The following is a 17,150-nucleotide window of genomic DNA, read 5'->3' on the forward strand; positions in this document are numbered from 1 at the left end:
CGTAGTGGAATACATTTCAAAAGTAACCCTCCCAACCCTGATTATATAGTATTATATAATATTTTAAGTATGGCTTAAATGCCCTAATAATTTTGGGGCCTCTGTATGTTATAAGAGATCCCATGAGTGGTCTACCATAGCTATACATTAGTATTTTTTCATAGCAAGCTTTCAGGAATAAAAAAAAACAGTTTCATTGTTTTATTATTTTATTTTATAATAAAAAAACAAAAAAGGAATACTAACATAAAATGCATTACAGCTTAGAAAACACTTTCAAACAGAGCATTTTTCATAAAAAAACTGTGTGTATATGTGCATGCGTATGTATATGGAGTTATATAGTAGCCTATATCAAAGGTTAGCTGGCCACCTCTGAGATATGGTGGATGTTGGAGAGGGTGAGCTGGGCCTCTTGAGCGGGATACGAGTTCCTGCTCTGCAGCCAAAGTTTCCCAAAAATCCCAGTGACGAGAATCAGGACAAACATAAGACCGCCCAGCACAAATGTCTCGACAGAGGGCATATATGCATCTGAAGTGGAGATGTTCAAGAAGATATTCAAAAATGGGTCTGACCACATTCATAATTTTTACATTTAAATTTTTCACTCGCTGGTCAAACACAAACAAGCAAAGACCACATACACAAGAGTGTCAAAGACTTACTCTGACTATTGTCCTCTGTGTTCACTTTCAGCCTTCTGATTGGTCCATATGAGACCGTGTGAGAAGATGCAACATTCCTTCGTGTTCGTACTGACGTATCTTCAACAGAGCAGTTCTGTGATGCATAGACGGGTAAATGAGCGTGTTTGACATCAAAAGCAGAGAATAATCAAATAATTGCAATACTCATGTAAAGACATTTATTTTTTGCATTGTTAGATTTTTTGAATAAGCTGACTTTTGAAAGTTATCAGCATATTGCTCTGCTAAAAATGTAAAAAAAATTTTAAGGGGTAGTCCACCCAGAAATGAAAATTCTTCCAACATTTACTCACCCTAATGGCATTTGAAATCCATGATTTGATTTCTTACATGGAACATAAAAGGAGACTTTTAGGAGAATGTCCAGACTACTCTTTTCCATAAAATAAAAGTGTTTGCTGAAAAACTGGCAAGGTGCAAATAGGAATAACGACTTAAGTTTCATTCTGTTCCTCACACAATGTTATCGTATGTCTTCAGAAGACTTGGAATTTAGCCAGTTTTATGGTGATTTTTTTATTGCTTGACAGTTTGAATTGACAAACTCTTTTGTTGTAAAGAAAAGAGCAGTTGGGATGTTGCTAAATATCTCCTTTTGTGTTCCATTGAAGAAAAAAAAATACATATTTGGAATGACATGACGGTAAATAATGAATAAATAGTGGCAGAATTTTCATTTTTGGGTGAATTATCCCAGTAAGAACACTGAAAATAATTAAAATGCTACACGATTACTGCTGAATCAGACAACATTTTCTTTGATGTTCTAGTGTGCATTGGATATTCAGTATTAAACATTTTTGTGTTGACAATTTTGATGTTTTTGCTGAGGTTTATAGGCATCAATGTGGACTTACAGGTTGGCACACCCCTTCTGTGTTATGACATATCTGGACGTTGCAGTGGAGGAACACATCTGTGTAGGAGCTGCCAACAAACTTGAACATTTGGATCCTGAACAGAGCCTCTGGACCTTGTCCGTTCTTCATCACGGCTAGTGTCTGGTCATTCGATAACACTGGGCAGCTGATTTGAAGGGAAAAGATGGTAAGTATTATATTTGTTCTCAAGCAGGGCTACAATCACCATAGACATTGACAGGTGTTCCTCCCAAATATTTAGATTAGTGGTCAAACACTACAGGTTTTTCAATGGCCATTTGTGTTCACAGCGTTGTCCTCAAGGGAATGCTGTTTCTTGTTCATAGAAACTACAACATTTCTCCTTGCTGAAAGCATTGAAACTCTTTGTGTTGTCAAGGACAGGCACAGCTGTTAAACTGAAATGCATACGGCCTTAGACTGCTGACACATGACTAAGGCTGCATTTGTCATCAGCTCCCCTAGCAACAGTTTTGACGACATGTCTCAACAACATCCTTTGACACTGTTGGTGATAATTATCATTGAATGAAGTATTTAAAACACAAGCAAAGGACTAATGAGGCAGTGAATGAGGGTATCTTACACGGAGGAAAATGGAGGGGAGTTAATAAGCAAAATTGGTTTTTAAATGACTACAATGGTCAGTAGGCAAAAATTTACCATGGTAACCATAGTTTCGCCATGAATATCTTGTAAGCACTACAATGAATAATGCTACAATAAAACTGTGGTAAATTGTTATTAGCCACAAAAAAGATTCTGAAAGTATCTCATGCTGTTTAAATGAGATTTCATATGAATTTATTTTGGTAACAGTAGCTGCAGTTTTTTATAAAAAGGCCATGTCATAACATTCATCTCACACATGAAAACTGTATTTCTGTATTAAAGATATGAGTTTTGTGGCTTTAAAGGAATATTCTGGGTTCAGTAGAAGTTAAGCTCAATTTACAGCATGTGTGGAATAATGTTGATTACCACAAAAAATTATTTAGACTTGGTTTTTTTTATTTTTTATATCGAGGTTTCAGTAAGACACTTATAAATGAAGTGAATGGGGCCAATCTGTAAACGTTAAAATCCTCACTGTTTCAAAAGTATAGTCACAAGATGTAAACAATATGCGTGATAACATGATTTTAGTGTGATAAAATCACTTACTAACCTTTTCTGTGTAAAGTTATAAACAATTTTACAACTTTGATGCCATGATGACATAACGATGTAAATCCGGTAATCCGCCAAGAAAGGTAGTCCACCACAAAAACAACGATTTAAACTTTACAGCTCAAATAATTCAAGTTTTAACAGAAGAATGAATATAAGGGCTTTTACTAAATTATAAGCTTCACATTGCCTTTAAACCCTCCAAAAATTGGCCTCATTCACTTCCATTGTAAGTAACCTAAATCAGAGGCGTTTCAGGCTCATTATTTCTGGTGGGGCACAAACAATCACTTAACCCAACATGTTAGGGGTTGCATTAACTGAAAATTCTCGGTTCATTTTAAACTATGCTAAAAAAAGAAACAAGAAAATTATTTTAACCTCAGTTTTGATTTCACTCTCTCTCACACACACTCCCAATGTATCTGTGTGCCCTGTTTATTCCCTGGTATTAGGATTGGTAAAGATGCGTATTAACAGCCATTTACACTTGGTAATATGCAACTATTTTGACCAATTGTGTTCAGATTTTGAGGAGAGGGTCTCTGTTTCATTACTGCATACATCAGTCATTAAGTCAGTGTGTTAATGTATGATAATAAAGCGCTAAAAATTATTATAACAAAAAGCGAGAAAAAAGGGGTGCATCATTTCTGCCAATTATACTTGCATTTAATATAATCGCAAACATTAAATTAAGAGCAGAATTGGTAGATATTTTAGTAATGTATTAACTGAGCTTCAGAAATGTGTGTGCTTCTCATCTGTTACACTATGTTGATATCAGTCACACTGAAAAAAGTTCAGTGAACTCATGCATATATGTATGTGCTTTAAAAGGCAAAGAAAAAAAGAAAAAAAAATCTTATTTTAGTACAATGGTTGATTGACAGGTAGAACTTTCACCCTAGAACTCTTTCATGGCTAGGCTCAAGCATGAGGAGTCAGAAAATATATCACATACACTCACTGAGAACTTTATTAGGAACACCTGTACACCTACTTATTCATGAGATTATCTAATCAGCCAATCACGTGGCAGCAGTGCAGTGCATAAAAGCATGCAGACACGAGTCAGGAGCTTCAGTTAATGTTTACATCAACCAACAGAATGGGGAAAAAAATTATTGTTGGTGCCAGACGGGCTGGTTTGAGTATTTCTGTAACTACTGATCTCCTGGGATTTTCAAGCACAACAGTCTCTAGTGTTTACTCAGAATGGTGCCAAAAACATCCAGTGAGCGACAGTTCTGCAGACGGAAACACCTTGTTGATGAGAGAGGTCAACGGAGAATGGCAAGACTGGTTCGAGCTGACAGAAATGCTACAGTAACTCAGATAACCACTCTGTACAATTGTAGTGAGCAGAATAGTATCTCAGAATGCACAAGTTGAACCTTGAGGCGAATGGACTACAACAGCAGAAGACCACATCGGGCACTTTATTAGAACCATAGTGTTCTTAATAAAGTTCTCAGTGAGTGTATGCCTGTCCACTGTAATGTACTGTATATGCCATAATGGATGCTACACCCTTGAATGTAGCCCATGTACTTGTAACATTTCGGTTATGAGTAGGCCTGTCATGATAACTACTTTTGTTGGACTATATAGTGTCCCAGAAATAATTGCGAAAAAACTATATTATTGTCATTTTAAGACCATTCTATGCCACTGATTTAATGGTAATATAATAGCATAATAATGCAAGTACACCCTTTCAAAGAGCAATGAACTTTTAATTCTTAAGAATATTCAGACATTGGAATTGGAATGTCAAAAAAAAATTTAAGTCGGGAAGGCCCCTCTCCATCTCCAACTGCAGTTTTTGTTCCCAGCTCAGAAAACTGGGTGGTTATGTTTTAGATGAGCTTTTAGGTTAGTTTTTTTACGTTGGCACTGTTTTTAAACAAAGTCGACATACCGGCTCGTTCACATTAATGGGCTCTCCTCTCTCATTTGGCTTAAAGCCAAAATGTTCCCACACCGGAGCTGTGGAATGCGGCTTTGAAACAAAGTCCATTCGGACTTATTCTTCCAAACTTTCTGGCTGGAATTATGCAGTCATCGGGAAAAACACCTATTAAAACTCCTATTTCATCTGTTCTCAAGGGCTGTCTTCTATCTATTAGTCCTCATAGCACCTCAGTTGTGAACTCCTCATTAAATTCTGGATCGGTTCCCCCGACACTCAAAATAGCAGCAATCACACCAGTCCCAAAAAAGCCTGGATGTGATGCCTCTGATTTGTCAAATTATAGGCCCATATCCAATCTCCCTTTTTTGGCAAAGGTTCTGGAGCATGCTGGTGCATCACAATTACATACTTATCTCAAAATCATTTATTTGAACAATTTCAATCAGGTTTTAGAACTGGGCATAGCACTAAGACAGCATTGGTGAGGGTCATGAATGACATCCTTATTGCAGCTGACACAGGTGCTTGCAGTACTTTGGTCTTATTAGACATCAGTGCTGCATTTGACACTATATCGCACACCATCTTACTGGACAGGCTGCACAGTTGGCTTTGTATCTCTGGGACAGTGCTGGGCTGGTTCAGATCTTATCTTTCAGATCGCTCTCTGTTTGTCATCTTGGGTAATTTTAAGTCTGAGACTGTACCAGTGCATCAGGGTATTCCACAGAGGTCAGTGTTGGGCCCCACTCTATTCAGCATTTATATGCTTCCCCTCAGGCAGATTATTGGGAAGTATGGCCTTGCTTAACACTGCTATGATGATGATACATAAATCTACATCAGCACTGGCCCTGATATTAACTGCACTTTAACTGTGCTGATGGAGTGTCTGCATGAAATTAGTACCTGGATGCAGCATAATTTTCTAAAGCTGAACTCTTCCAAAACTGAGCTCATGCTCATTGGTACGCTGGCTGTTACACGTAAAGTTGACCTAAATCTTAAATTGATGGTTGACAACAGCCTTGTGCTTCCCTCCTCTCAAGTGCGGAACCTGGGTGTCACCTTGATGCTCAGTTGACATTTGATGCACACATTAATAATATTTCCAAAACAGCCTTTTACCACCTTAGAAATATTGCCCGACTTAGGCCCTTCCTCACTCTGGCTGATGCAGAAAGGCTTATCAATGCCTTTATCACCTCTAGGCTGGATTACTGCAATGCCCTCTTTTCTGGCCTACCAGCAAAAACCTTAAATAGGCTTCAGTATATTCAGAGCTCTGCTGCTTGTGTTCTTACACACACCTCACCATGTCTACACATTACCTCTGTGCTCTCGCAGTTGCACTGGCTTTCCATCCATACTCGTATTGATTTTAAAACTCTAATTTTAACATATAAAGCAGTTCATGGTATTGCATCAGAGTATCTTTGCAGTCTTGTTGCGCCCTACACTCGCTCCCGTTCTCTTTGTTCTGCCAATTCATTTGCACTTCAGCAGCCCTCCTGCAAACTTAAATCTATGGGGGAAAGGCCCTAAGCTATGGAATACTCTTCCTTTTACTATTAGAAATGCCCCAACCTTGGATTGTTTTAAGAAGTTACTTAAGACTCATTTATTTAAGGTAGTCTTTTAATATTTATTAATATTAGTTTTATGTGTGGTTGCTGCCGTATGTTAGTAATTTTGTGTTTAGTCTTTTTAAATTTGTTGGTATGGTGGTTTATGTTGTATGTTGTGTTTATTCAATCTTGTAGCACTTTGAGTGTTTGAAAAGTGCATTATAAATAAAAGGTATTATTATTATTATTATTAAAACACCTATTAGCCTCGAGTAACATGTAATCTTCACCTGTCGCTGTCCGCTCTGTGTGTGGAGGAGCTGCATGAGCACCGCTTCCAGCACAGAGAGCAGACAAGAGGACAGAAGCAGCACAACTTTCACAACTTACTTTTTTGCAAGTACAACCCCCCCAATATTTATACCATGATCAATGGAAACATGTAAATGCTTCACGCTGCAACCCCCCCCCCAATGTTCAAGACAAATCTATGCTCTTGCATTCATTCTTATGTAAACAAACATGCATGTAAACACAATGGGCAATAACGAGGTCAGCAAAAATGATCGAGGTCATGTTCATATATTGTATGATAAGTCGATAATGTAATTATCGTGACAGGCCTAGTCATGATCTATATTTATCCATCATACTTGTTTTCATTTTCTAACTCAGTGTGTCAGAGTGACTGATAAAGTTTTTCTAGCACAACCTCTGAACATGATACCACGTATACAAACACCTAATAATTTCATTGCAGCACAAAACGGCACTAAAACGTGCACATCTAGGACAAAAAACTCAAGTAACCAGGAAAGCAAACCAGATGAAAGCGAATCGTCAAAGGTTGAGCATATTATCTCACTAACTTGCATAAACAGAATTACAAAACCACTCAAAACGAAAGACTTTTAATATTTAGCAGTTATTGTAATCTAACACAAACCAATGCAACAACAACACCTCAAAGCAATGGCATACAATTAATTGAAATGATGAGCGATGCACTTGAACTAATCCAACCAGCAACACATTGGATTAAAAATAGGTTTTAAAATTTACAGATGAAATTCACTACGCAGGTCTGCACTCAACAGCGGTAAATTTGGAGGACCATATCAGCTTGACATCCATATGATGAAAGCTTTTTATTGGCTAGGGGCAGAGGCAAACGTGCCCCTCACACTGTCATTGAACGCTTGTTACACCACCTGCCCCTAATGTAGAGACACTACTGAATAGCATGTAGAAAATCAAGGTTCACCAGGGCTGTGACCAAAACTGAAGTCTTTTGGCTATTTAAAAAAAAAAAAATTATGAGCCATTTAATATGAAATACCAATATAACTTGGTATTTGAATAGGAAATACATCAACACAAGCAATACATTTGCATTCATCAAACCATTGTATGAGGTCTTTAGCAAACGCTGATTGATTATATCCACAGACCTTTCCTTGATGAAGGTGTATTGAATGTTGCTGTATGGGTCATTGGTCGGTGTTGCCCAGCATCTCTCCACTCTTAGAAACAGATTTGCTGGAATCTGCCAGATGAGAGTCCAGAAAGATTTTTCAGTAATAAACAAATAATTAAATAGAATGGAACAAAACAACGAAATGAAGAGTGATAGAACGATATGTCGAACGATATATAGTGCGATAGAACAATATATAGAGTGATAGAATGATAAATAGAATGATACATAGAGTGAAAGAATGATGGATGAATGGACGGACAGACAGAATGATAGATAGACAGAACGATAGATAAACAGACAGACCGACAGATAGAACAATAGATAGACAGAGAAACAGACAGAACGATAGATATATAGACAGATAGACAGAGACAGTATAGACAGACAGAACGATAGTATAGATAGACAGAACGAACGATACAGTGTAGATAGACAGTGACAGACAAACAGACCAATAGATAGATAGACAGACCAATAGACAGGCAGACAGACAGAACAATAGACAGACAGACAGAACGACAGATACAGTAGATAGACAGACATACAGACAGACAGATGGATACTTCATTTGTCTCAGGTATGCAGTGTTAATTTTCAAGCAGATTATATTTTGAGTCGCTTTCGATAAAAGTGTCTTCTAAATGTATTAATGCAAATGTAAACTTTTGAAGGCAGGCAGCATTTACCACATGTAAATATCCACAGACATTCACTCAAAAAACAGTCTTTTTTTGATGCTGCATCCAAAGAAATTGCGGCTTTCACAAAAGCTCTTAACAGCATGTGTGTAATGTCATCTATTCTTTTCAACACAAACCATGAAAACTTTGACATAGATGTTGTCCTCAAGTGTGAGAGAAGGAACAGTGGTCCATTTATCCAGGAACTCTTCGTCTTTATAGAGCAGCATGGAGACTGAGAAATTTCCATCCTCTGTATTGAGAGTAATTGTCCTACGAGGGCAAAGAATGTTAAAAAGGGTCATTGAAGGGGCTGAAATCTTCGCTCAATGAATACTGATTGAAACTCTTGAGTTAGACCCCGAGGCAGTCTTTTGTTACTTTTAGCATCCGTTTTAGCATTTACATACAAACTAACAATTAGTGGGGCTCAGCCTTTTATAAGTTTGGAAAAATAGTGATAATTAAACCCATTACTACATGAGTGCTGCGGTCCCAGACTAACTGAGCTTTGAACCAAAATAACACATACATTAAGAAAGACTGACAAGAGTTGGCGGTGATGTAATGATGGGTTAAAGCTCACCTGACATCTACTCGGATCAAATTTTCTCCATTCTGCTGCTGGACCATGTAGTTTACGGGGTATCGACAGCCAAATGTGATGTTGACATAACTTCTGGTGATAACGTCAGTGTCATTGTTACGAATTGTGTTGGTGAACATGATGTGTGTATCATCCAATGCCTGGGAAAAAATTAAACAGAAAAAATAAAAAGCAGCCTTATTTTTAAAGATTACATGATCACCAATGGTGCAGGATGAATACTGTTTGTTAGCCAATTTAAAGTTAGTTTAAATGGACCTTTTCGGGCCTGGGTAGCTCAGCGAGTATTGACACTGACTACCACCCCTGGAGTCGTGAGTTCGAATCCAGGCATGCTGAGTGACTCCAGCCAGGTCTCCTAAGCAACCAAATTAGCCCGGTTGCTAGGGAGGGTAGAGTTACATGGGGTAACCTCCTCGTGGTAGCTATAATGTGGTTCGCTCTCGGTAGGGCAGGTGGTGAGTTGTGCGTGGATGCCGCGGAGAATAGCATGAAGCCTCCACACGCGCTAGGTCTCCGTGGTAACGCTCAGCAAGCCATGTGATAAGATGCGCGGATTGACGGTCTCAGATGCGGAGGCAACTGAGATTCATCCTCCGCCACCCGGATTGAGGTGAGTCACTACGCCACCACGAGGACTTAGAGCACATTGGGAATTGGGCATTCCAAACTGGGGAGAAAAAAAATTGACCTTTTGTGTCTGCATGCCACGAAGCAGAAGTCGTCATAGTTGGCTAAACTTGAATGGTGGTGAATGGGGGACTACAGCAAATAACAGTTTTTGCTTACCCGTTTGCTCCAACAGTAAAAGAAAAAATAAATCATTACACTTTCACAGCTTTGCAAGAGAAGATAAAAATATAGAGCGCTGGATAACAGCAGTAAGAAAAGAGAAACAGGCCAAAATTTCTGTCACTCCCTCAGCAGCTGTTCGAAGCCTCATTGCAGCTGTGGAAACTGATTTAAAAAAAAAGTATTTCAGGGTAATATAATACAAAGTACAATGTTATAAATTTACACGGAATAAAATTGGAAATATAAACAAAAGTTTGCTAAATTTACGTTGTTATAGAAGGTGGAAACGCGTCATAGCATGTCTGTGAAAAAGGTCCATTATGTTGGAATGGTTCTACAGGCATGTATTCTCTTTAAAGTCTTTGTGTAATTTTATGCATACCTCTCCCTAGCTATTTGTATTGTATTTGATTACTGATCAATTAAAAAAATAAAAATAAAATAAATGTTGGAATGGTTTGATAAAGCCATCATACTGTTATCTTACTGTTATTGCAATCTATCAATCCTGCAAAAAAAATTTATATTCTTAATAAGTATTTTGGTCATGTTTTCCAGTAAAATACCTTAACATCCTTAAAACAAAATACAAATCCATGAAATACAAAATTGATTATGAAAGATGAGATAATTAAATATAACGAGTCTTGTTTTTAGCAAATATATCTTAATTTAAGTTTGATTTCTAAGCATAAACCTCACTTAATTCTGTTAGATTTATGCTTAAAACAAGACAAAACAAGTGGCCAATGGGCTAAGAACCTTTTTTCCATTTAATATATGTTACACACTTAAAGGTCAGGAGGGAAGGAGGTTTCTTCACTCAGGTAAGTGGAGTGGTTATGGCGTAGTGGGCTAAAGCACATAACTGGTAATCAGGTTGCTGGTTCGATCCCCAAAGCCACCACCATTGTGTCCTTGAGCAAGGCACTTAACTTCAGGTTGCTCCAGGGGGATTGTCCCTGTAATAAATGCACTGTAAGTCGCTTTGGATAAAAGCCTCTGCCAAATGCATAAATGTAAATGTAGGTAAGGGTTTTTAATGAATCACTCTCAGCGCTTACAGCTTCACAAATACACATCAGCTTTGCAACAATACATTAACTTCACAAACATTCTCTGGACCCAGACTCTCTCTGACCCTTGGTGCTGGCGTGGTCCCTTTTAATGCCGCTCTCCCCAAGCTCACAATAATTGGAAACAGGTGTTAATCGTTATCTGGCTCAGGTGAATGCACCCTTACCGCTTTCTCTCGCTCTCTCTCTCTCTGGACAAACGCTCGACCACACCCCTGCTGCCACAATATAAATATAAATAAAATCCATCCATCCATCAAACTGCCAAGGCTTTTATAACCTTAAGACTTCAAACTGTTTATATTTTCACACTTTATCAATGTCAAAGTTTGTCTTGAGGAACTTAATTTTTTTTATACAATTTGTCTGTCTAACTTCAATCTTAATAATAACCCTACAGTTGTAATTGACATTCAAGAGCCAATAAAAAGTAAGAGTTAAAAGGCAACATAAGGAAACAACTTGCTATTGAAGGGGCCAAACTGCCCCCTACCACATCCGGTACAACAAACTTTATTGCCGATTTATTCCCCTTACCATTACAAACACACCTCCTTATTCATGCTCAGTCTAGACTCTAGAGAAAATGTTCACGGCATTGTGGTCTTGTCTACGAAAACTAAACAGAGTTTAGATTAACTATTAATCTATACTGCATGTATCTAAAGCAGAAAACTGCCATTCTAGCACAAATTCTCAAAAGCAGCTGATTTCAACAACCAACGACTTTCTGTTCCAACATTGTCTTATACAAAAACGCCCTACTTTCAACAGACAAGTATGAAAAAACCTTGTAAAAGTAATAAAGGCGGAGGAGGAGGGATTTTGTTCCCTCTCAAAGCTGCGTTAACCTTTTGCTGGCTTTACAAGAAATACCCTGCTGAAGCCTGAGAGAGGCTCTCAATGCTACTCGCAGTCTCAAGTACAGATTTATGCTGTGCCAGAGTGAAGCTTGTCCTCTAGACTGTGCTACCACTGTTTGAGACGAGCCGTAGAGCGAAATAAAAGAAGCAGTATAAAGTACGGCACTGAATTATGGTCAGCCTATTCACCGCTGCTGAAAACACAGTGATCATTTCCATATAAATCAGGATAATTTAGAGCTGCATGGCTGTTTGCCCTCCCCTCTGTGCTCTGAAAAGGCTCTAGCCAGCCAATTTGGAGAGAAAGGAACAACGCTGTGCATCTGCATATTGAAAAATAAATTAAAATGATCCCTAAAAAGGAAATCAAATCCTCACTGCTTTCACACATTACGATGCACATAATTATGAGCATGCTAATGTCATGTATTTAATTTTGTTATTAGAACTTATTAAAGCAAAGCTGCACAACTCGCTGTTTGGCAGAAGATTTGCATATGCAATGGAAGAAGCACGTGGTCACCTTTCTACCTATGAAGGCATAGGGAAATGTCCTGTATTTTTAAGTCTAACAGCAAAAGACACCCAATTTGTAGTTTGTCTCAATGCAACAAGTGTTTACAACCTTTTCAAGAGTCTTTAGTGTTCTGACATCAATTTGGAATGTTTATCCAGTTTTAGTGACCTAGAATTAGTTTTCTGAAGTGGTTTTATGGTTATACACAGATTTAAACACAACGTCTTCTTTTAATCTTGTTGAGGATATACAGTATTTCAAGATTACCATATTGGTGCCACAATCCGTGAGGTTTGTCTTTATGCTGAATATGTAGTCATTGCCAACCTCAACACCTCGACATTCTGGATCGTTCAGGTGCAAATCCCAAATCTAAGTTGAGATCAGTGAAAACAGATGATCAAGTTCAATAAAAGGATTTATTGCTTATAATTGAGTTTTCTGTTAAATAAATGGCACAAACTTACATTAACAGGTGGATCTTTGCTCAGGAAAAAAACACTTGGAATGATCACTTGCATCTGTTCATTGGTGCAAATGACTGTCTCATTGAGTTCTACATGCAAAATCAACAAAAATCAATTATTCTAGATTCTAGACTGCCTGGCAAATGGCAGACAAAAGGACTATATAGTTGTTCAAACCTAACTATGTTCAATGTACCTTATAACAGAATTAATACTAGACAAGAACAACAAAGAACAAAATTTGCATGGTTATAATTAAGTTTATTTGGTGGTATGTTATTGCAAGCATTTGCAATTGTACTGATCAAATATTGTCTCTAATCAAGTGTCTGATAAAGGCTTAAATATGAATAATTTATTAAAATTTATACAAAATGTAACTATCCATATAATGAAATAATTAGAAACACAATTAAAATTAGTCATTAAATAAAATGCCATGTACGAATAATTGTTTTACTGTAATTTGCCAACATGTATATCCCCAAACGAAGTCAAAATGTTAAATTAATATTAAAAATAAATAATTGCAATGGTAGATGCTTTAATGATTCAAAAGAAAAATAAAGCATGGGAGACAGCAGTACTTAAATTACCAAATTGTACAAAATTACTAACAAAATGTAGGCTATATCTCAAAATGGTTTAAATTCAATAGTCAAAAAGGGTTGTTTTCAAATAATAAGAAAACTATGGAATTTAATGTTTTTATGTGCAGGTGTCTAATCAGACTCACCCTCTTCTTCAGTCGGCACAGCAGAGGAGACTGTCCATATTGAGAGCAATGTCAATGCCAAAATGGCAGGTACCATCTTTAAAGCAGATGCTCACTGGCTTCTTCTCTCCTAAAATATAGTTCCCAGTGGTCCTTTTCGGCCCTTTCCTCTAGATCTTCTCCGTTATCACCTCGACTAGCTGTCAGAGCCAGACGTAGTATTCGCACTCTCTTCAGTTCTTCGAAACACAGCGCTAATGAAGTGGGAACCTCCAATAGCTTTTGAACACCAACTTGAATGATGTCTACACCAATGAGATTCCACAAATTAATAGGACAAGCTGGGGGCAGTCCAAGATAACAACATCCAACTAGACTTTGGGCAAAAGCTGAAAAAAATACTACTGACAACCCACTTAGCAGACAGCGCACTACACTGTCTTAGTGCGTTGGTCGACAAGGAGTTTGTTTGCCATGCAAAAGGAACAGAAGTACAGGGGTGGTGACTTGTTTTATCTGACTCTTTTGTCTGTATGGGGTTTTAAAGGGCATGGCAAAGTCTTTACTGTTTCGGGAACCCCAATGACAGTACTGAAAAGAAATCCCGTCACACTGAGTCAAGGGCAGTCACTGACACCTTTGCCATGGAGTTGATGTCTTTAAGACTGTTTGAACAGAAGGAAAGGTCATGCCTTCAACCTTGTGAGGGAGATCTTGAGATGCAAAACTTAAAACAAAAAGATTATGCCATTGAAATTAATGGCTGAAAGTGTGAATTTCAGGGCACTGTCAATAAGCATTTTCCTTGTGAAAGGGACACCTTTGAGAGATATATTTTTCATATAACAAACTACAAAAATGTAAATTGAAATATTCCATAAACAGCACTTACTGTAGTAACAGAAAATATTGATTTGGTTCATTTTCCCTCTTTGTTGCAATCTATACATTTTAATTGCTATATTCTGTTAAAAATGACTAAAAGAGGGGCCTGGGTAACTCAGCGAGTACTGACGCTGACTACCACCCCTGGAGTCGCGAGTTCTAATCCAGGGTGTGCTGTGTGACACCAGCCAGGTCTCCTAAGCAACCAAATTGGCCTGGTTGCTAGGGAGGGTAGAGTCACATGGGGTAACCTCCTTGTGGTCGCGATTAGTGGTTCTCGCTCTCAATGGGGTGCGTGTTAAGTTGTGCGTGGATCGCGGAGAATAGCATGAGCCTCCACATGCTGTGAGTCTCTGCGGTGTCATGCACAGCAAGCAACGTGATAAGATGCACAGACTGACCGTCTCAGAAGCGGAGGCAACTGAGACTTGTCCTCCACCACCGTGAGGATGTAGTAAGTAGTGGGAATTGGGCATGCCAAATTGGGGAGAAAAGGGGATCAAATAAATAAATAAACGAGCACATCCAATACCCATTTACCTTTTGAAAGGGACACCTTTAAGAGATACATTTTTCATATTGCATACTACACAAATGTAAACTGAAAAATCCAATAAATGGCACTTTAGTATACAGAATATTTATTTGGTTCATCTTCCCTCTATTGAAGTCTATAGATTTTTTTTTCATTGCATTATTCTGTTAAAATGAATAAAAGTGTACATTCAATACCCATTTCCCTTTTGAAAGGGATATCTTTGAGAGATACATTTTTCGTATTGCGAACTACACAAATATAAACTTAAATATTCAACACATAGCACTTTCTGTATATTAATGAACAGAAAAGATTTGTTGGGTGATTTTCTCTCTCTTTTGACATCTCTTAAGTTTTTTTTTTTTCATTGAGATATTCAGTTAAAAACTAATATAATGTAAACACTGTATTTGGGTTATCACAAAATGGACTAATGAGAAAGATATTGCAAAGGCTTTTTTTTTTTTTTTAAAGAGTGTGGTACTTCTATGACAAAGAAAGTGCTCTTTTTTTCTTTTACTTTCTGGATTTACTTTTTACAAGTGCATTTTATGGACATTGAATCATGTGTCTTTTGTCCTGCAAATAGCACCAGCTAAATTGTTTTAAATGGTCTGCTACAACTTTCCGCAGACAGTCCACTGAATGGAGTGCCTGAACAGAAGGCACTCGGACAAAGCTTCATGCCATAAAGTCAAACAACTTCCTTCCTAAGCATCATGGAAAAAAGTAAGTTTTAAACTATAAAACCAAAATAGCCTCTATAACAAAAGAAAACAGGACAAGTGCGTAATTCCTTCTTAAGACATCACAAATTGTTTTGTTTTTTTCATCTATTTTGAACAACTTTACAACAAAGATTTACAAATTGTGATCAATCTGATATTTCTGTGGGATTCTTATAAAACATTTGTGATAAGACAAATCGCATAAATGCTAAAATCACATGGGTGCTTAAGTTAAAACCAATCCACTGTACAGAATATTACAAAAGTATTCTTATTTTTCAGCACAGCTTATTTGACTATTAAAACCATATTTAAAAAAAAAAACATTTATTTATGCTCATAAAGGCATTAAAAAAAATAAGACTTGTGAACAAATCAATGAAACATTCTACTGCAGATAAAACAGGGATACACTGTTAAAGGGTACCGCCAACTAATTTTCTTTTCCACATTTAGTATAATAAATAACACCATAGAACAGACCATATAAAAAGGGGAATGTGTAAAGCAAACGTATAGTAGAGTGCTAGAGTGACGCGGCTGGTATTATTGTAGTGTTCACCATCACGGGCCTTTAGACTGACAGGTTTAGTTGTGCATGTAGTATCAGAGTTTACTCAAGAGTCTCGCCGTCTTCTGTGAACAGCTCGGCCAGGTCTGCTACTGTAAATACAGAGGCCTCCGAATGCTTCATGGGCGTGGAGCTGTGACTGAGGAAAACATTTGTTTTAAAATCTACAGAAAACTTGTGTACAATTTGGATTTATTAGGGCTGTCAAACAAGTAAAAATGTAATTAATTGGTAATACTTTACAATAAGGTAACATTAGGTCGTTAACATTTGATATCATGAACTTACAAATGAACAGTAGTTTTTATAGTTTTTATTAATCCTGGTTAATGTTAATTTATAAATGTACAGTACAATAGTTCATGTTAGTTCATAATGCATTGACTAATATTAGTAAATACTACTTTTAAATGTTAAAAATATATTGTTAATATAAATAGAAATTAAACAAATTTAACCAGGAATAATAAGTGCTGTAGGAGTATTATGTGAATACAACCTTATGGAAAAAAGTGTTACCAATGAACGAAATTACTTGATATGCCAATTAATTACTGAATCAATCGATTAATTAAAATAATTACAATGTACTAATTATATAAAGACCCCATGAAATTGTTTGACAAGCACAATTTTTTTTTCTGTGATGAATTTTCTACTGAAACAGGAAGTTGTGGCTATTTAACCATATTAGACAATGTGTATCATGAAGACACTTTCAAAATGAATAAATTCCAGTCACTTTCGTTTTTCTGGAAGAAAAAGACTCTTTTTCAAAGTTTGTCAACTTTTAGGAGTTGACCTTAAAGCTAAAAGACACTGACAAAAAGCCACAAAAATCTAATTAGATTTCATGGGGTCGTTATTAAAAATCCCTTCCTTCTCAGCCTGAAACTCACCTTTTTTCTGCTGTTTTTAGCATGGCTTGCATCCGCTCCTCAATGGTGGACTTTATCAGAAACCGATGAACAAATGTGGGTC

General features: G+C 37.1%; 2 protein-coding genes across 2 annotated transcripts in view; both read right to left on the reverse strand.

Moving 5' to 3' along the window:
* Positions 1-240: 240 nt before the first annotated feature.
* On the reverse strand, positions 241-13,706 carry LOC127454754 (pancreatic secretory granule membrane major glycoprotein GP2-like). The gene is made up of 9 exons (XM_051722140.1): positions 13,469-13,706; positions 12,733-12,821; positions 12,533-12,637; positions 8,994-9,154; positions 8,545-8,680; positions 7,699-7,793; positions 1,568-1,736; positions 669-783; positions 241-534 (listed from the first exon to the last, which is right to left on the reverse strand). The coding sequence occupies exons 1-9, from the start codon at positions 13,542-13,544 to the stop codon at positions 362-364; spliced, it is 1,119 nt and encodes a 372-aa protein (XP_051578100.1). The 5' UTR covers positions 13,545-13,706; the 3' UTR covers positions 241-361.
* Positions 13,707-13,761: 55 nt separating this feature from the next.
* LOC127454756 (E3 ubiquitin-protein ligase SHPRH-like) overlaps positions 13,762-17,150 on the reverse strand; it is a 33,892-nt gene continuing 30,503 nt past the window's right edge. Inside the window, 2 exon segments of the mRNA XM_051722143.1 lie at positions 13,762-16,308; positions 17,069-17,149. Of these exon segments, the coding sequence (XP_051578103.1) occupies positions 16,212-16,308; positions 17,069-17,149 (178 nt within the window). The 3' untranslated portion in view covers positions 13,762-16,211.

This window comes from Myxocyprinus asiaticus, chromosome 17 (assembly GCF_019703515.2).
Source record: "Myxocyprinus asiaticus isolate MX2 ecotype Aquarium Trade chromosome 17, UBuf_Myxa_2, whole genome shotgun sequence".
In the NCBI taxonomy this organism is placed as follows: domain Eukaryota; kingdom Metazoa; phylum Chordata; class Actinopteri; order Cypriniformes; family Catostomidae; genus Myxocyprinus; species Myxocyprinus asiaticus.